Source organism: Uloborus diversus, unplaced genomic scaffold, assembly GCF_026930045.1.
Source record: "Uloborus diversus isolate 005 unplaced genomic scaffold, Udiv.v.3.1 scaffold_876, whole genome shotgun sequence".
Taxonomy (NCBI): Eukaryota; Metazoa; Arthropoda; class Arachnida; order Araneae; family Uloboridae; genus Uloborus; species Uloborus diversus.
In genome coordinates, this window is record NW_026559095.1 from 52,009 (window position 1) to 73,154 (window position 21,146).

General features: G+C 32.2%; 1 protein-coding gene across 1 annotated transcript in view; it reads right to left on the reverse strand.

Annotated features, from left to right (window-relative positions):
- The window catches only part of LOC129233988 (WD repeat domain phosphoinositide-interacting protein 2-like), a 46,296-nt gene that overhangs the window by 24,711 nt on the left and 439 nt on the right, over positions 1–21,146 (reverse strand). Inside the window, exon 2 of the mRNA XM_054867900.1 lies at positions 14,268–14,350. Coding sequence (XP_054723875.1) covers positions 14,268–14,350 — 83 coding nt within the window. The remainder of the gene's footprint in view (positions 1–14,267; positions 14,351–21,146) is intronic.

Sequence of the window (21,146 nt, forward strand, 5' to 3'; positions counted from 1 at the left end):
AAAGATGCAGGATGACAAACTTGAGCTACAGAGCTTTGAAAATAGGCTATTTTCCACTTGAACAATTTTGATAGCTACTTAAGATGACAATATTTTTTAAAATACAGGCATCTGTAACTCATTAAAAATAAGTACAGGATGTCCAAAAAGTCCTTGACCCATTTGAAAAATTCATAGAAAACCAACAAATTGTCGTATGAATTTGCGGTTTGCACCATAATACTTCACAGGTTCAAGAGTTTTTATGACATAGAAAGAAAAAAAAAAATGAAAAGGGGAAAGAAAAGAAGAAAGACATTTCACAGCCAGGGTTTCTTTTTTTCCCTTTTCATTTTTTTTTTTTTCGATATCATAATAACTTTTAAACCTGTAAAGTATTATGGTGCAAACCGCTAATTCCTATGACAGTTTGTTGGTTTTCTATGAATTTTTTAAATGTGTCAAGGACTTTTCAGACACCCTGTATTTTGACAATAGAATCACGAAGTACGAGCCTTTGAATTATTTTTGCTCAGATTTTATGACTACCTAAAATCTAGAAAAGAAATTCCCCGCTACGAGTTTATATGCACACTACACAAAATCCCATGAGCTCAAACTCACAAAAATACTTAAATGTAATAATAGCCAAACGTACTTTAAGCTCCCAAAATTTCAGGCTTCAGTGGGATAAAATTTTCTGCAACCTTCACCTAAGCATGGTAATTTATATTATCACAAAAAGCTGATTCACCATTTTAAATCACTTTTTTTCTTTTTTGCGGGGGGGGGGGGGGGGGGATCATCAGGATTTGGATCTTGGAAGCTGAAAAATTTACATAGGTTAGCTCAAAGACTAGTTTTTTTTTTTTTTTTTGATTCGGTAAGGATATAAAAAATTAGGTCAGTTGGCATGGAATGACTCACATGTGATTGATCAAACACAAGAAAATCTGAAAAAATTTACTTATCACTTTTATTGAAAGGAAAGCTAATAGCATGCTTTGCTCCAGTACCATAATAGTAAAACTTTCAATAACACAATGAGTACTAACATCTGAATAACAAATTTTTGCACAGATTTTATTTCAATATTTTTTTTACCTCTTAGGGGAAAATGTGTTTTAAAAGTATTTCCATTTCTTACCACCAGATTAATTGCTTGGAATTTCTAACTCTTGATATATTTTTATTACTGTTTGTTAAAATAATTTAGCAGCTTTATCTTTTTCGGGACATATAAAGCACTGATATTTAACATGTTTTTTAAAATTAATTTTAATGAAAATAAAATTAAATTTTATTCATTTACTTTGTAATTGAACTTTTAAAATGTTTGAAATGAAAAGTCTGATACTTGTGTGGGGTGAAGAAAAATAGCTCACTTAAAATATCATAGGTGCTATTTTACTTGCTGTTGGGAAAATAGGCTTGCTTTTTTTACTTTCCAGCATTTCTGAAATTTAGTCGCAATGTATTTTTACCTGCTGTTTGTTTTTTATTTTACTCATGATTTCATAAACAATAGAACATAGAAAGCATGATGAGCAAAAATATGAAGTTAATAGTTTGCAATCTGCTAAGAGAGTGGTGAAGTGGTTAGGCATTGGTCTCTTACACAAAGGCGAAGGTTCGAAACTGGCTCCATTTTCAAGATGCAGAAAATTGACAGCATCTACAGTGGCTCCCAAAAGTCTTCGTACACCTACGACTTTCAACGAAATAGGCCCCAATCCATTGGTTAGAATTAATATTTCGGAATAGGTATTTAATTATAAGATCTATGATTAATTTTTACCAAAACTACATGAAAAGTTTTTAAAAAATATTAAAACTTAATTTTTAAAAAATCAAAAACCAAAAAGTGCCGAAAATTCTATGTCACAAAAGTCTTCGTACACTTTATAAAATGTCTATTTATTATTGAATAATCTAACTTTTTATTAAGTTATTAATTGGTAGAATATCATACAATATTCATAACACCTTTTAAACGTCTGGGAATAAATTTAATTCTTTTTCTTTCTTTTTTGCGTAATTTCTAAATAAGTGTTCAATCACACTTCGAGTCTTACTGTTTCTAGCTCTATTTTCGTTTTAAAGCCGTATTTTCGTAATCTAGCCTACAGCTATCTCTAAATAAGTTACATTAAGTTCAAATCTGGAGATTTAGGGTTTTTTTTTTCTGAATTTTAGGACGATTTTTGAGGAACTAGACGCAAACGTTGAAAACCGAGTGCTTCATATCGTTATCTTGATAAAAAACAAAGTTGTTTCCAATAACCAAATTTTTGGTTAAGAGTTCAAAATTGGTTTTTGAAATTTTTAAAGGAAAAGTATGATTCATTATTTCATCAAAAAATTCCAAACTAGAAAGTCCTAATGCTGATATGCACCCTCACACTAGAACACCTCCACCGTCGTGATTAACTGATCCAACAAAGTTCTTAAGATTAAGTTCCTAATTTTTTCTTCTACTTACAATTATGCAAATATTTAACCAAAAATGTTGAATTTATTTTTATCTGTAAACAAGACGTAATTCTAAAACGTTTTTAGCTTATTTATCCTTGATTTTGCGACGAAAAGCGTAAGCTTTGTGTTTTTCATGCGAACAAGAAAATTTCTGCGGGAAGAGGCCCCATTTAATCCAGCTAATCAGAGAACTTGGCGAAAAATTTTAGGTGAAAATTAAACGTAAAATTTTTCTTTTAACTCTGTAGAAACTTTTACAGCACTCAAATGTGTACTTTTTATAATTTTTTCAACTTTAAATCTCTGATCACGTTTTGTAAACTTTGCCGGTTGACCTTTTCTTACCTTGTTTTCGGTCCGATTCCTTTGCTTAAAGCATTTTATCAAGCAATCTACTATACAAACAAATACATTAACTATTTTAGAGTCATTTCAAACCAAATTACCGCAACTGTGGGAAACAAATTAGAATTTTGAATGGTGTTTGCGGGTTTTTACGAATACCAGCAATTTTATAGCAATAAGCACAATATTAAGAAATAAATAAACAAAAAATCAAAGCCAAATGACTTATAAGGGTCAACACAATGCAAAAATAATAATAAAATGGCATACAATAATTTTAATCATGAATTTATTCGAAAATATTTGAGTGTAGGATGACTTTTGTGGCCTGTTATTTCTCTGTCTCTTCGTTTTCTGACCCATTTCAAAAAGTAGATCCGTTAATATTTTGAAAAAACCAATGGGTTGTATTTAGAATGACATGGGAATGATGTGAAAAAATATTGGACTCCATATTCGAATTCAGTTTCGTGTTATTTTGGTTTTACTAAAAAATTTCAAAGTGTACGAACACTTTTGGGAGCCACTGTATGTCATATGATTATGAGGCATGCAAAACATCCCTCAAGTACTAATTTGGCTTAGAGTGATCTTTGCAAAATTAAATTCTTAGTACAGTTTCACATCAAAGAGAGCACAGGTATCTCCATCTGGCGGGAAAACTGGGAATTAAATTCTTGTAGTAATGGCATCTGCCAATAGTGGAACAACATAAAAGAATGGAAGCTATATTGGGGGATCGCACAAGGTGTGCAAAAGATTCCTTCTAACACAGTTCCATTATGAAAAAGAAGACTTTTTGCCATCTTAAGTTTTCTTACTCAGATACATAAAAAAAAACAATGTAATCAAAGAAGCGTTGTTCCATAAATCTAAAAATTGAAACCAGCTGGAAAATCAATGTATGCACATACTATTAAATTAGATAACTAACATATTACACTAAAAGGCTATGCTATACACATTAAATGTATTACATTTGCTTTTGCATAATTTTACCACTAACATTCTAAATCTATTGAATCATACTTACCAATATCAAGCACAACACCCCTTCTTACGGCATGATAACTTTTAACTGACGCTTTCCATACAAACATATCAACAGATCTTCGAACAACTATTTCCTTGGTTCTATTTCCACATTTTCTAGTAACTATTCAATTTTGGATGCATATCAAACTTAATTTAGTAAGTAACGTTTCAGTTTTCATTTATTTCAAAATGATGAAACTATGTTTGGTTATGAAACCAAAAACAATTTCTTATTATTTGAAAAATAAGTATAATAATAATATTGTTTAAGATGTACTTGTAAAAGCAAATAAATAAAACAATTATATTAACAAATCTTACATTAATGAACCTAAAACATACTAATATAAGGTAATGAAGAAATACTTTTTTTTTCAATATTACTTTAGTATAGAATTTCTTTACATTTTCAAGAATTTTTTAACGCAAAGAATATTAATTAAGCTATAGTTGTAAGCACAAGAAAAGGAAAAGAATAAAAGCACTCAGCTACAATATTTTATAACATTCAATTTAAAAACAAGTGTTACCTACAGGTTTAAAGAATCTACAACAATCAAGTTAAACTGTAGAGAAAATTATTTGAAAAATATATATGTAATATATATATATGTATATATATATATGTATATATATATATATATATATATATATATATATATATATATATATATATATATATATATATAAAAGCATACCCAGTGACAGGACACTTACAGGGGTCGGAGTGGTGATTTCAAAAATCTTAGGACATAATTTCGATAAAATTTTAAGACATTTTTAGGACAACAAGAATCAAGTTTTTTAAAAACTTAAATGTAATTTATAAGCTTGATTTTCATAGTAGATGATAAAACGTTTCAAATTCAATCTTGAAAACTACAATACTACAATGCTTTTAACCTTTTATTTTTCAACGCAGTGACATATAATGCAAAATGCTTTAAATTCATCCTTTTCTGCACAGCACCATGTGCCGATCTTCCATCCATTTCTATCTGCTTTTTCCAATCACAAGGAAGAGAATTTCGTTTCCCATAGCATTTTAATAAAAAAAAATTGTATTTATATTTTTAAAGCAAATAGTTAGTGACTAAATCTAAAAATTATATGTACAACAAATAATCCAACTTCATTCACTGAACAGAAACACGTAGTAAACTGACTCTTTGCACTGCAAGAACAAACTAATTCTCAAACCACACACAAGATAAGCACTATAAAAATAAATATTACTTCCCACCAGGAGCAAATCATTTAAATTTGGCTCTAAATAAATTTTTTGAACCAAGTGTTCATATTTGGGTTCTAAATCATCACATTGTTTTTTTTTTTTTCAATTAGCTATGATACCTTTAACCCCTCTGTCTGCCATGGAACTGCAATTTGAGAGAAGGGAATACTCCCACCCCCTCTGGTTTACATACAGTAGAACCTCTCAATAAGGGACACTAAGGGGACCAGAAATTTTGTCCCTAAAATAGAGGTGTCCCTTATTCGGAGGTGGATGAATTGATTCATGTAATGTACTTAGTAGTATAATATCACAATAAACATTAACACCAAGACAATTAATTCTTATAATTAAATACTGAAAATGTTTGTTAATATGCTAAATAAAATTCATGATTATTCAAATTTCTAAGTTTATATTTTATTAATTAAAATTTAATCAAAAATCTTGTAATGGCAAAGTTTTGTAGCATACATAAATAATTTTCAAGTCATTCATTACATATATTTGCTTTATGTTATGTATATTACAATGTAATACTATGTGAATTAAAATTAATGTTCAAATTTTAAGTTTCATATCCAAAGCTAATTAGTTGCTGTGCACTCTCCGTCGGCACTGAACCTACTTAAATAAGTTGTTGAGTGGGCAAAACATGCATGTTAATTTCAGCAAGTTTTTTTTTACAAGACATTACTTATTTCCTTCACATACCTATGTTTAAGTCAAACTTAACTCAAATTATATTTTTGGAGGAAAAGTGAAACTTGAATTCCAGTAAATTCACTATTTCTTATGCACTTATACATTTTTTTTTTTTTTTTGCATTTTTTGGCTTTGTGACTGTCACTTAAACAGAGTGTCCCTTAATTAGAGGTAGGTAAATACATGGAAGTCTCTATTCAAAGGCACTGGGACCAGAAAAAATGTCCCTTAAATAGAGGTGTCCTTTATTCGGAGGTGTCCCTTAATGGAGGTTCTACTGTATTTTCATTTATTTTTAAAGGGGAAAAAAATCTCAAAAACATCAGATCATATTCTTTTCCCCTATCTCTTTTTCTGCAAAATTCGCCCTTAACTGTTTTTATTTTCTTTATTATTTTATTTTTATATATTTTTCGCAGAAGAGGAATGATTGCAAGAGTTAATAAGTACAGATTAAAACAAACAGTTTTATATTGAGCATCATGGGCGGATTTATGGGGAGCAGAGGGGGGCAATGCCCCCCCCCCCCCCCCAGTTTTGGGAAGACTATGTAGTAACAACAAATCTTCCAAAAATTAAGAAAAAAAGTTATTATTTTTTTTTCAATAGTTCAGAAGAGTATGGGTGAATTTATAGGGTGGGGCTAGGGGGCAGTGCTCCCCCTGTTTTGGGACGACTTTATGTAGTAACAACACATCTTCCAAAATTTTAAAACAAAAAAATCATGACTTTTTCTTTTTTGAATAGTTCAATGAAAATGAAGAGAAAAGCGAATGTCGTTTTCTGATGGGAGAAAAGAAACATGGGCGGATTTATAGGGGGTCAGAGGGGGGCAATGCCCCCCCCCCCAGTTTTGGCAGGACTTTATATAGTAACAACACATCTTCCAAAAATTAAAAAAAAAAAAAATCATTATTTTTTCCTTTTTGAACAGTTTAGAAGAGAATGGGTGGATTTATAGGGGGGGGGGAAGGGGACAATGCCCCCAGTTTTGGGAGGAGTTTATAAAGTAACAACTTATCTTCCAAAATCTTAATAACAAAAAAAAAATCATGATTTTTTTTCTTTTTTGAATAGGAAATTAAAGTTTATTTTTTCTTTTAAACTTAAAACAGCCGTTTCTTACAAAGTTTGAACAATACTGTACAAGTGCATAATCTACTACTCAAGTGCAAATTATTGATAGGTTCTAAAATCCCAGAAAAGAATTGGCGTAGTATAGCCTACAAGGGCTCTTGAACCAAAAAACCAATCCAACCAACCAAACCTTGAAAATAATTAGACAAGTCTTTGATAAGCAAAGTGTGCTTCAATTTTATTTCTTATCAAGTGTATAAATTAAGAATTGTTCAAATTTGTAGTATGTACTCTCTTGATACCTATTCTCTAAATCTGTGCACCATTTCTTTTAAAGTATTAACTTGCATCACAAAGCACTTTTAAAGCGTAAAACTTTAAAAAAAAATTATTTGCCTATTATTTACAATTAACCCTTATAAGACTTCAAAATGCAGAATTTTATATCCATTTTAGATAATTTCCTCCGGGGGAGTAACCCCCGGGTCCCCTAAAACTGGAGATATTCTATATCCCACTTAAAAGGGAGCACTGTGTTACTCTCTTAATACCAGCTCCCTCTCTTTTAAGGTCAATTTAAAAAGGACAGCATGATTACACACAGTAATGAAAACGACACATAAAGAAGTAAAGAATGGCCTTACGCATCACAGAAAACAGACAAAAACATAGGGGGGGGGGGGGCAATTAAAAATGTTGCTCCAAAAAAAAAAATCCTGCCCCCCCCCCCAGGAACTCAGTCTTAAATCCGCCTATGAAAAGAAAAGGGGGGAAAAAACGAACATTAAATACAAATAGTACAGCTGTCACTGGGGTGCTGAAAATGTGTCTAAATTCACTATTTTGGACTGAAAACCATTTGGGCAAGTATATGAATGAAAATATAGGCTAAACTAGCCATATATTAAGCTGCAACATTTATAATAATTGACGATTATTTTAACAATTTAGAACCTAAAGCAAAAGGGAAAAAACTCCTCCCCTCATTCGCGCTAATAAAACGATCTACTCGTTATGATTTGTGTCCACATTTAAAGTATTATTTGTGCATAATATTTATGTTCTTAGTAGATTAATTGGCCTTTTGAGAAATTCTAAAAAACATAGTTTTTTTTCCTTCTCTCTCTCTCTCTCTTTTTAAAGAGAGAATAAATACTACCACAAACTGAATAAATTTCAATTATCTGAGTGTTCTGATTAAATGAATCTTTTTACTTAGAGGGAGAGCACAATTTTACTTACTTTATAAATACTGTTTAAAAAGTAAGGTAAGTCATAATCATCTAAGTCTAGGTGAGTCAGTCCTTGTCATTATTGAAAACTAAATAATTAAATCATCAAAAGTTTTGGAAAAATTTGCTGAAATTTTATAAAAGTCTATAAAAAACCTAACAAAGATTTGTAAAATCGTAAAAGTCCTTTAACCGTAAAAACTGACGAATTTTCGTAAAAATTACAAAAAATCAAGCAAAAATCTGCAGGTAAGAGTGAATTACAAACAGGGCCGGATTTGCCTATAAGATAAACAAACTATTGCTTAGGGCCTTTTCTTTGAAGTGGGTCCCTAACTCCCCAAAAAAAAAATCATGAGTCATTCATTAAAAAATGGAAATTGCTTGAAAAAACTAATTTCATTTTTAAGTGCTTGAAAAGTGAAAACCTTAAATATTTGGAAACGTGTGGCTACAAACCTTAAATTTTCTAACAAATGGTAGAGGGGAAGGAATGCCAAAATATGTCAAATTCAGCTCCTTACCACATCCTGTATTAAAAATGCAAAAATCATGGTTCTCACGTTTGTAACATATTATTTGAAATAAATTTTGTGACTCACATGTTTCATATTTTGCTATTTATTCAATCCCGAATGCAGTATTTTGGAAACTTTTTTGTATTGATTGCTTTTATCTTACTTCTTCTGCATATTGTCTATCTGTTTAGCATGGAAAAAAATACACACTACTTCTATTTCTTTTCGTTTTCTGCCCCACTTGCAACTGAAGAAAAGTTGTTGTCATGAGAAATCTATGGTTTCTTTTTTCTTTTAAATTTAAAATAGCTATTTCTTACAAAGTTAGAACAGGACTGTAAAAATTTACAATCAAGTACTAAAATATCAGACTGGAAAGTACAAATGAAGTGCGTTAAATAATTTTATTTATTCTAGAGTCCTTGAAAATAATTAGATAAGTCTTTGAAAATCCTAAGCAAAGTGGGCTCCAATTACTTCTACACCATATTGTTAATCTGTTTAGCCAGGAAAAAAATGATACACTACCCAGGCCGAGGACTGCTGATGGCCTTTGAAAAAAGTGAGAAAGGTGACAAATTTGAAAACAAAGGTGACTAAAAGGTGACCAAAAGTAATTTGTTAAGAACTCAAAAAACAGAAAAGGATTATCCCTTTTTACTGACTTTTACCAAAATAGCCCTATATGCTTTTTGTAAAGATTTCTACAGTTTCACTTTCAATATATGTTTTAATTTTTTCCATTTTTTTTGTTTCTTCTTCACAATCCTTTCTTTTTTGCTCTTCTTTTTGCTTCTGTTTCAATTCCAAATCCTTTTTCTTTTTACATTCATCCATGTATGCTGTGTAATTTACGTGTGCCTGTTGTGCACATTTAATTATTTCTGGAACAATTGGTAAAGAAAGCAAATGAGGATATTTTTTTACAACGTCTTTAACTATAAGTATGCTGTTTAAAAATCTTTCAGTCCTTGCTGTCTTATTTTCACCAAAAAGGTGCTTTGAAATAGAAAATAGTCTTTCATTGTCAGCATTACCATGTGATAATGCAAGTGAAGCAGGGTTGGCAAGGTTTTGAACACTACGGTAAAAACCCTGGTTTTTGCCGTTCTGTCCAAAACCCTAGTGTCCAAAACTGTCCAAAACTATATTTTAAGAAAAATAGTATTGTGTGAGAAAACATCAAAAAACAGAATAAAATGTATCAAAGTAATTTTTTATATTGAACATTTATTCAGTGAGAACATTCAACTTACTTATGCAGCTGATCTTAATCTAGTTGCATAGGAGCTGAATTCTTGATAAAAATTTAAATTTTTATGCATAAGTTCATTTATTTTTGATAATAGGAACAAAATTTCTCTATGTTTATGCATGTGTGCAAATGAAAGCAGGGTTGGCAAGGTTTTTACCATCCTGTTCAAAACCCTTGTGTCCGAAAATGTCCAAAACTATTTTGTGAGAAAATATCAAAAACAGAACAAAAGGTCAAAATTATTTTATTGACTATTTAACATATTTATTCAATGTGAACATTCAGGTATAAATATATATGTAACTTATTTATGCAGCTGATTTTAATCTAGTTAAGTAGAAATTAAATTTTTCACTAAAAATTTCAATTTGTATGCAGGAGTTTTTTTTTTTTTTGCATAAACTAAATTTTTTGACATTTATGCATGTGTGCAAAAGAAAGTGTTCAAAATATAGTGCAATAATTGACTTAAATGCAATAAATTACAATTTTTTTTAGTTACAGAATGTATATTAAAAACGCAAACTAAAAAAGAATAGCACAAGTTTTATAATATAAGTGTTTAATCGTCAATTTCTTGTTCTTTAATCTAAGATTTAAAAAATGATTTCTGTTAAAAAAATCATGTAAAACTTATTTGCAAAAACCATTTTAAAAATTTAGCTTTTTTCTTGGACTTACATATTGTACATTTAATAATATTCCTTTGCGTTATGAATGGAACTGAAATTAGTTGTCTTGGTAGTGTTGTGAATTTCCTTTCAAAACTGTTAAATAAGTTTTTGTGAAAAAGTTATTGGCAATTTTTTTTTAAGTAAAATGTTTTTTAAATGAACATTTTGAAGAAAAATATTATCAAATACTGATTAATTAAACCTCATTAATATCTTTATTTATGCATCATGAATATTGCAGTGAAAACGAATTGATTAGAATACACCCCTTTAACTTTAACATAGTTTTGGACAGTTTAAGGCAGTTTCGGACACTTTTGGACAGTTTTAGACAGTTTTGGACGGTAAAAACCACCTGTCCTGTCTAAACCAGTTTTGGACAGTCCAAAACCCAACCCTGAAGTTAAGCTTTTATCACTTTAGAAACATTAGATCATTGGATATTGGGTCCTTTTTTGAAATGTGCTGCTGCCAGTAGATATCAATGATTTTGTTTTCGGATGCTTCATCATCTTTTTCCAGCTGCAAAAGTTTCCATTCATCTTGCAACTTATCGAGTGGAACATTAAAAGGCATGATTTTGGCAACCTTTATCAAATCCTTACAGCTTCTAGATTTACTTCTCTCTTTTGGATCCAAAAATTTAAAACTTTTCAGTAACCCCTTTGATATGCAACTTTTTTCTATTACATACTTGCATGCAGTCACACAATGCTTTTTAACAGCTCTTAAAAACATAACCTTTTCATTTTCTTTCAGTTTTGACAGTTCATCTGTCACCTCTCCACTAACAACGAGATCTTCAAGACGTAGTCTGTTACCAACTGCAAACAGTTCATCTGTGTCTACGTTTAAAAAATCAACTTACTTTATGACAGAGGCTTTCATAACCCGAGCCATAAAAGTCTGAGCAATGGTCTCTATTTCTTGGTACAATTTATGTATCATAGGTGTTTGGCATTGAAAGTGTTTTGTGAACTGCATAAACAAATCAGCAGATGAAAAGATAAAATGCAGCTCAGCTTTTATAGAAGGTCTTTTTAAAACATTTGCAACAGCTTTATATGACCTGCATTGCATAGCTGAATTCTTTTTTAAAGGCACATGTTTAAAAAAAATAATCCTGAAGAGCATCCCACTGTTCCAGTAGTCTGTTTGCTGCAGCTCTAAGGGTAAGCCAATGGGTAGTTGTGTGTTTCAGGAACTTGCGATGAGGTGTATTTGGTTGAGCTTGCACTTCTTCGAAGTCCTCCTAACGGGAAGGCCAACAATCAAAATAGCTATAAGTACTAAGAAGAAGTTCAGATGCTTCTTCACCTAAATATTGCAATGCTTTGAGATACGCATTATGCATTGTATGAATACTGCAAGTACAAATATTTATTAGGCTTTTTTCTTGTGTCTCAAGGATAATAGTGTCAAACAACCTAAAAACCTTTTTATTAACATAAGGACCATCCAAAGGAAAGCATGAGACATTTATTCATGGATAATTACTCTCGGTAAGTGCTTCACATAGCTTCACAATCGAAATTTCACCAACTGCCTTGCCCAAGAAGAAAGTTTTGAGATGCCTTGTTGTGATGCAACATTGGCTTTCAGACCAATATTTTATTCATGAAATACACCGCGAGCTCAGTCATTTCCAGCTGAGGACTGCAGTTTCGTGCTTATTGGCACTCATCAGCCCGGCATAGGAAAGGGACTGAGCTGGAGATGGAAAACAACTGTATTTCATGTATTTTTGCTTTAGCCCTGGCTAATGGGCGGTAATTAACTGAGTAAAATATTTTATTGCTCGTTGCAGTTCTTTTTTGTCTTTGACATTGGTAGTTTCATCAAAGCTCAAAGTATAATAGGATAAACATGCTTCCTTTAACATACAGTCCCGAAAATAAGGAGCAAGTCCATCTGTAGAAGGGATAGAAAGACTGGTTCTGCTCATAGGGTGCAATTGCAAGCGATAAAAAAAAATTCCCTGATTTCCCGGTAGCATAGCTATTTTTCTTAAACAACAACAAGGTGGGGGGGGCATATTTAGGGCTATTTTTCAATTAATTTCACTGTTAAAGCTATCATTCAGATATTTTTCAAAGATTTAATTATTTAAAAAAAAATCCTAAGACGCATTTTAAGAAAGGTGAGAAAGGTGACAAAAGTTGCAAAAGGTGACTAAAAGTAACCAAATTTTCAAAAGGTGACTAAAGGTGAGAAAGGTGAGAAAGGTGACTGACTCCTCGGCCTGACTACCTCTATTCCTTTCCATTTTCTGCACTACTTATAATTACAAAAGGTTGTTTTAATGAGAAATCTATAGTTTACTTTTTCTTTCAAACTTAAAGTGTCTGTTTCTTACAAAGTTTGAACAATACTGTACAACTGTATAATCTAGTTATTAATTTCTATGTCTATCCAATTAACCTTTATAAGACTTCAAAATGCAGAATTTAATATCCATTTTACAAAATTTCCTTCGGGGGAGAAGCCCCCAGCCCCCTAAAATTGGAGATATTCTATTTCCCACTTAAAAGGGAGCCCTGCGTCACTATCGATACCAGCTCCCTCTCTTAAGATCAATTCAAAAAGGACAGCATGAAAACACACATTAATGAAAACAACACACAAAAAAGTAAAGCATAGATTTATGCATCACAGGAAACAGACAAAAACATGGGAGTGGGGAGCAATAAAAATGTTGCTAAAAAAAAAAAAAAAAATCCTGCCCCCCCCCCCCAGGAACTCAGTCCTAAATCCGCCTATGTTGAGCATGTGTTTTGGTTAACTGCATCACCCTTCCTGCCCCCCCTTCTCCAGAAAGAAAAGCAGCAGCATAGGTTTATCTCCATTTATCTTTTAGAGAAAATGTTTTAGGGTCTACAAAGTTGATTTTATTCTAAAATATAGGCATACCTCATGAAAAGTTTCATTTTCAGATTGAATTTTATTTTTCTGTGAAAATAGGGAATTACTACTGGAAATTTTACGAATTTTAGGAGAAAACTTGGAATTTTAGGACAAAATTTTAAATTTTAGGACAACTCCTACCCTTGCACTTACAATTTTACTTAATATCTACTTTACAGTACAGTTAAATAGTAACTACTATGCATTTAATTTTTGAGCTGCATAATACTAGCACAAAAAAAGTTCAATAAGTTACAATGTCAACATCAAATACAACAACTAAAAAAACTGAACTAAGTCATTAAGAAAATAAAATAAACATAGGTATCCATACAAATTCAAAGAAAAACTATAGAAAATTTGTATTAAACTAGCGTATTCGGAATTTCAAAACTAATCCTATAACTAGTCAAAAAAATAGTGCAGTAAAACCCCTCTAATGCGGACACTAACGGGGCGAATTTTTTTGTCTGCAACAGAGGGGTGTCCGCAGGACAGGGGTTTAATAATGTTATTTGCCTTGGAATCGGGGAATTAAAAACTGGCCGCATAAGAGGTGTGTCCGTATTTGAGGGGTGTCCGTTAGGAGGAGTTTTACTGTATCTGAAATAAACATTCAGCTAATTTGTTCTTTAAGCAGACATTTATTGCTCTGTGTATAGAATAACAGGAAATGTATAAGAAATAACAATTCTAGGGGCAAACCTAACTTAGCAGCAGTGTAAAGGCTACAAAGAGTGATCACACCATTATGTATGACACCAAGCTATCCTTTCCTCCTAACTGCAAGTACTTCAGTCGAGATAATTTTACCTTTTCAAACATTATACTTACTACTTTCATAGGTGGGTGAGCATTCATACACTTGATCCAAGTCATAAATCATGTACCCATTCTTGGAGCCCACTGTCAAAGTCCTATAAAATAGAAAATGCATCAACTTTAATTAAAAGTAATAAAAAAGAGATATTGGTAAAACACCAACTATTATTACATTTATCTTTGTCAACAGTTAAATTTTAGTATGACCCCCCTATGCACAGTACATCAAATTCTTCTCCTATTATTGTATCCTTGTATTCATTTGAATTGATGAAGGCAAGTCATATGTTTTGATGGCAAAATCATAGTTACAAAGGAAAAATGCTTTTATTTGCTCCTCGGTGCACTTTATCATTTTTTCTTCCTAGCCTTGATACTGCATTGGTATTGACAATTACCAATGAAGTAAAAGAATCAGGCCCTGATCTATGAACCCGCAGACATGGGCACCCATAAGCAAAATTTTAAGGGGACTCAGATGCTTTCCCCACAGGATATTTTCCCCATGGAGAATGGTTCAAGTACAGATTAGATATACAGTAGGCGCCGCTTAATGAGATCACTTTGGGACAAACACAGTTCGATAACAATAACTGATTGATAACAATAACCAAAAAGAATCCAGGACAGACAAAATAAAGATTTTTTCAATCGAGGAGCATGTATTCTTTCAACTGCAAATTAAAATTACAATAACTAAACAAAACTCATTTCTGAACTATAAATTACTAGATTAGCAGAATGGAATAGCTCTTTTTTCCTTTGATTTTACTATATGGCCGATGCTACAAAGTCTTTTTTGCCTTTTTAAAAGCAAGATCTGCTCTTTGTCGCATTAAGAAACGTATCCTTTTACCCGACATTCATAAACTACAATTTCAAAGTAGATTCAACTTCACTATCTTCTCCAGCATGGTTTTGCTTGTTGTTCAAATTTTCATTCAGCTTTGTTTTGTTTTCAATCTCATCATGATTTTTTAGAAACTTACAAAGTAATGGCCATAGGCATGCGCACGATCGTCACCAGGGGTACCATTAGCACATAGAAATGAAAATCAATACGAAAGTGGCCAACATTTTACATTTTTAGGTTCATGAACTTCTTACCTCAATAGATTTAAAAATGTTTTTTTACTTACAATGTTTACTAATGGTACCATGGGTACCATTAGCACATAGAAATGAAAATCAATACAAAAGTGGCTAACATTTTACATTTTTAGGTTCATGAACTTCTCACCTCAATAGATTTTAAAATGTTTTTTTACTTACAATTTTTTAAAATTTTCCTTAAGCGAGCAAGTATGGGAGCCTTTCCAAGTGTAATTTTAACCTTCTGGTGCAATGGTACCACCATTTCTGAAGCCCTGAGCACGCCTATGGTAATGACTGATAGTCCAGTCAATAGGTAGAAAAAAACGGGCTTGCCTTACGAAAAATGGGGTCAAAGATTTTATTTTTTAAATTTGTGTATACTAGTGCCAATATGAAAAAACCAAGTTATCCAACACGAAAGACCTCGGGAGAAGTTTTGGGGGCCAAAAACCCCCAAAAAATTGTGACTTTTTGATGTATTTTCAAAATATCTCAAAAATGGTTAAAATTACAAAAAAACTTCCAATGCAAATGTTAAAGAGGATTAAATTTCCTTCAACTTTTGTCATTACAACATTTTTGTAGCATGAAAAGCAAGCGAGTTACAGCTTCTTGAAAGTCACACTTTTTCTGAACCCCCTCAGCAAAGTGCGTGAAAGCGCATCGGATAACGGAGGAAAAAGGAGAAACGCCGGCAGTCTGAACTTGGAAATCATTTGTCTTTCACAGCTTAGGGTAAATGCCTCCGTTCCTTTTAACTTAAACAAAACACCCCATTCCACCCCCCCCCCCCCCCTTTTTCTCCAAATGAGATGAATCGACTCAATAGCTACTCATGTTGGTCACTTCAGCGTTTGAGCCAGAGTATGTTTTATCAATTTGTGTGTTTTGTATTACAATTTTTTCCCCTAGAAATGAATACGCCTGACCAAGGTGTTTTATTATCATTATTATTATTATTATTATTATTTGCAAAATCAGTTTGCGTGAATGCGAAATAAAGATTGTGAAGGAGAAGGGAATAAAAAAAGTTTCAAAGATGCGGCGCAAAACGGCAAAATGAAGAACATCAGCGCTTTTTGAAGTTCTTAAAAGAAGTGACAATTCACACTGCCTGTCACAAATACTATATCAATGAGCAATCAATCTCTTCCCTTGAAGTAATGGTTGAACCTAACATGTTAACTAAATTCCTCAAGAAAGATTTCTGGCAAATTATAACAACAAGAATAGTCTTATTCAACTTCTTGAAACATATTTCGAAGAGTGTGGCATTGAAGTCAGGCAGACTCAAGATGATGCCGACTTACTTACTGCTCTTTCAAAGGCAAAAGAAATTGAAAAGTTTGTTATAGTGGGCGAGAGGATATAGATCTGTTGGTGCTGATGACAGCTTTAGGACAGCCTTTCAGCAACTTGTTCTTTTTAAAACCTGGAAGAGGGAATACTTGTGATTTGTTTTTTCCCCACTAAATCTTTTAACTTTGACCCCAGCAATATTCTTTTCATCCATGCCTTTAGTGGGTGTGATAGGACTTCGACAATCTTTGGCCAAGGCAAAATTAAGTTTTACAAAATAGTCAAAAAAGAAAAAAACTCCTGAAATTAAGGAAGCTGTTGAAGTATTTAGGGACCCAATCTGTCATCATGATGCATTAGCTGCAGCTGGAGAAAAAAATTTGCAAATATTATACACAGGTGACGTAAAGTATTTGAACCTATCTTTGGATACTTTGCAATTTAATCTTTTTATAAAACTAGTACAGGGCTAAGATAAATCTTGCAGGGCTACCTCCAATGTGCGGAGAGGGGGGGGGATGCTTCATGTTATCACTCATATCGGGTTCTACCACCAAATTCAAAGTTAGTTGGGCAACATAATTGATCCAGAGAAGTGGAGTTGGGAACGCAGAACGCAATGTCTAAACACGAAAAGAGTGTTGACACGAAAAGAGATTCAGTTACTCAGAATCTTTTGAAGAGTGTACCTTGTACCTGCAAGAAAAATTGTACTATAGCCTGTTCTTGTCACAAGGCAGGTTTAAAATGCTCCAGCAAGTGCAAACACTGCAGTGGCACAAATTGTGAAAATGTTGCAGAAATTTCATCTTTGGATGAGACTGCTGAAGAAGACGATTTGTTCCAGGAGCTTTTGGAATTACCGCAACAAGGAGATGAACAATTAAAGGACCACAGCTTCTTTCTACCCCCTACAGATTCTGAACCGGGAGAACCTGGACCTTCAAAACGGCTTCGAAGAAGATAAACAGCGTATTTTGTTGGTTTTTCTCTATTTGCTTTAAGGTCGAATGAATCTCTCTGTAATTTAGATCTGTATTATTCTGTCTGTAATTAATCTGTATTAAGCTTCTACAGTTGGATTTTCATTTTGAAAGGTAATTCTTTTGAGTTTTTCATGCCTGAAAAAATCAGTTTCTGCAGAATTTTTCAAAGTGTTCATTACGTATTACTATTGTACCTTTATTTATGCATTATTATGTCTATTGTTTGCTTATTATCACCCAAATATTTATTCATTCACATTTATATTTTCGAATATTGCATTTTCACTTGTAATAGAATAGATGGTACGAATTATGTGCTTTAAATGAATGAGAAGATTATGTAATTTAATTACAAACTGCAATATAAATCATATGTTATTGGAGTCTGACTGAAGACTACCTCTGTCAGACTAGAAATATTAGTTCGTGAGCGGTGGGGGAGGGTTTATTATTATTATTGTATCAGAGCATAGGATGCATGACTGTGTTGATTGTTTTCTTATTAGCTACATAATATTCATTCCTTCACATTAATATTTAAAAATCGCATCTTTGTTTGCAATAATTAGACTAGAATGTACGAATTACATCCCTCAAATGAATGTATAATCCAGTTATAAATAGCAATTTATCATCTATTATTGGAGTCTGATGAAGACTACCTCTGTCAGATCAGAAAAGTTAGTTCGTGAGCGGTGGGGAAGGTTTTTTTTTTTATTATTGCATTGTCGTATGTGCTTTAAATGAATGTGTATATATGTATTTCAGTTTCATAATACATCATTTGTTTTTGGAGTCTAGTGGGAACTAATCTGTCAGCCAGAAATGCTACTCTGTGTCCAGCGGGGGGGGGGGGGGGGGGGGGGGAGCAAGAAACTCAAACTATTCTAACTGTCGATAAACTCTCTGAAACTAAAGTTTCTATTCAAGTTCTAATAATTATGACGCTTTGCTTTCGGTGTGAAAGCTTTTTTTTTTTCGGAGTGGAGGAAAACTGCCTAATTTTCAAAGAGCTATAGCAAGCTTGTTATTTGTGCTATAAAAAAGTTGTAAGTACAAAAGTTGTAGGAAATTTTATGTTCTTTAAACTTTACATTTAAAACTTTTTTCTAAGTTAAACAATTTCGGAGATATTTTGGAAAAAAATAAAAAAAGTCATAAATTTTTGTGGTTTTTCGGCCCCCAAAAGTTCTCCCAGGGTCTTTCGTGTTGGATAACTTGGTTTTTCCATGTCGGCACCAATATGTACAAATTAAAAAAATAAAATCTTTGACCCCCATTTTTTGCAAGGTAAAATGTATCTATTGACTGGACTATGAGAAATGTTTATTTGTTCTTCAGCATTTCTTCGACTCATCACGGTTAAAATTGTCAAAGCGTTTTTAGAAAATGCCTTTTGGGCAATTCTTTGGTAACGGAATTACACATCAGAGCAAATTTATAAGTTTTGATTGGAATTAGACTAAGTTATTATTTTTTTTAATTTATCATACTATGCATGCATAACAAGTGTATGCACAGTAAACAAAATTTGCATTTGAAATAGTTCACAAACAATCCATACATTTTTTAGAATTTTTTTAATACTTGGTAACGGAATTACAGAAAAAAGACAAAGTTAAAAGTGATGCTAAGTCAAACTTGAATTACTGTGAATTTAAAACATGATTTTATTTATTTTTTCTGTGGTTCAATTGACCACATGTGATATTATAAAAAATATTTGTCGTTGAAAATATACTCATTAGTTAATATTTTTATTTGGAATTTAAATGGAAGTAACGGAATTACATCAACAGTAACGGAATTACATCTTATTAAGCTTTTACTTTTTAATTCAGAATTTTATTTTTAATGAGAAATATGCAGCATAAATATTGATTACATTTTACTTTACATTGTATAATTTTACAAACTGATCATTTGTGAAGGATAAATGACCCCTACGATCCATTTGTGGTTCAGAAATTGTCATCAAAACATCTTTTTCTTGAATATTATCATAGTCATCTTGTGAAGGCCAGATGAAAGTGTCCCCATTTCGCTTTACAAATTTTACAAGTAGCCCAGAAGATTTTGTGGTCATCACTTGTCCTACGTAATGATGTATAGTTTCCTTTTTTTTGCTTGAAGAAGCAGGCGTATATTTAACTAAGACCCACTGGCCATTACAAATTGGTAGATTAAGTTCACTCGTCGGCTCACAGAAAGGTTTGGGATTAAAATTGTGATATGTATAATTACTTGAAAGCGACATATTTTTTATTTCCATGACACCTTCGCTCATAGCTTTAGCATAATGCACATTACGCACATTAGGAATGGGTAAAATATTTTCCCATATTTTATTATACTCTTGCATATTTTTTTCTATTTCCTTTGTTTCACAGTATAACACGGTAATTTTTTCACATTTTGCTTTAGCTACACGATAAAAATCTGCAGCACTTTGTACTTGCTCTTCTTTGGACAATACTGCGGTTGACACAGTTCTTTTAACAATCCCACCAATCCCATCAACAGCACCCTTACCATGGCTCGTGGCGAAAAACTCCCAAGTGATGTTTCTCTTCAGATGGGTGAGAGCACAAAGCAAGTACTTCTGCTTGAATTGACTTGATGCTCCATTGGAGAAAAATACTAACTCATCATATTGTTGTTTATGTCTAACTTCTAGTTCCTTAATTATTATTTTTAAAAATGTTATTACTGCATATTTGTCATGGGACACATAATCGGACACGATAACAAAGGAGTGTACATTTTCTGCTTCCCAAGCACAAACAGTAAACAGAGTAACTTGATTGTGGGACCAATAAGAAGATTGAATCTCATTTTGATTTATTGTTGTAAAATTCTCTGCAAAATCAACCTGGATAATTACTTTGGAGCTGTTGTTTTGGACATCTAGTTTCTGAAATTTGAAAGATTCTGCTTGTCTCCTCTTAATGTATGTGTGACGGAGAAAATTTGGCACTTGTTCTTCTAATGCAGCAAAGCAGTTCTCAACAGTCCCGTTTTCAACTGTCTTAAGCACTTTGGCATTATCTGTTGTCCACTGATACCATTCTATTTTCAAATCTTTGACTTCCTCAAAAGCATCACAGGCTTTAATAAAGGAAAGCTGAGGGCAATTGTTACATTCAGAGAACATACATTTTTCATTGTCTTGATTGCAATTAATAACAGAACAAAATTCTTTGAATGATACTGGGACTTGATGTAAAACTTTTTCTAAAGCAAGTAATAACAACCTTACATTTTCGTGGTACTTACATAAGCAAGTATTGTGAGGAACATCCTGCTGTAGCAAAACTTGCTTTGGGCGTAACATTGCAAATTTTGAAAAACTTATTTTCAGATCATTATTTTGCTGCAGGAACATACTATGTGCTTCTTTTAAAGTTGAAAGCATGAATTGTTTTTGCATTTTCATTTTCTTTTTATCATTTTGTACAGTTACATAGTCTTTTTTCCCAAGACAAACCCATGATGTTTCAAGAAAAAACAT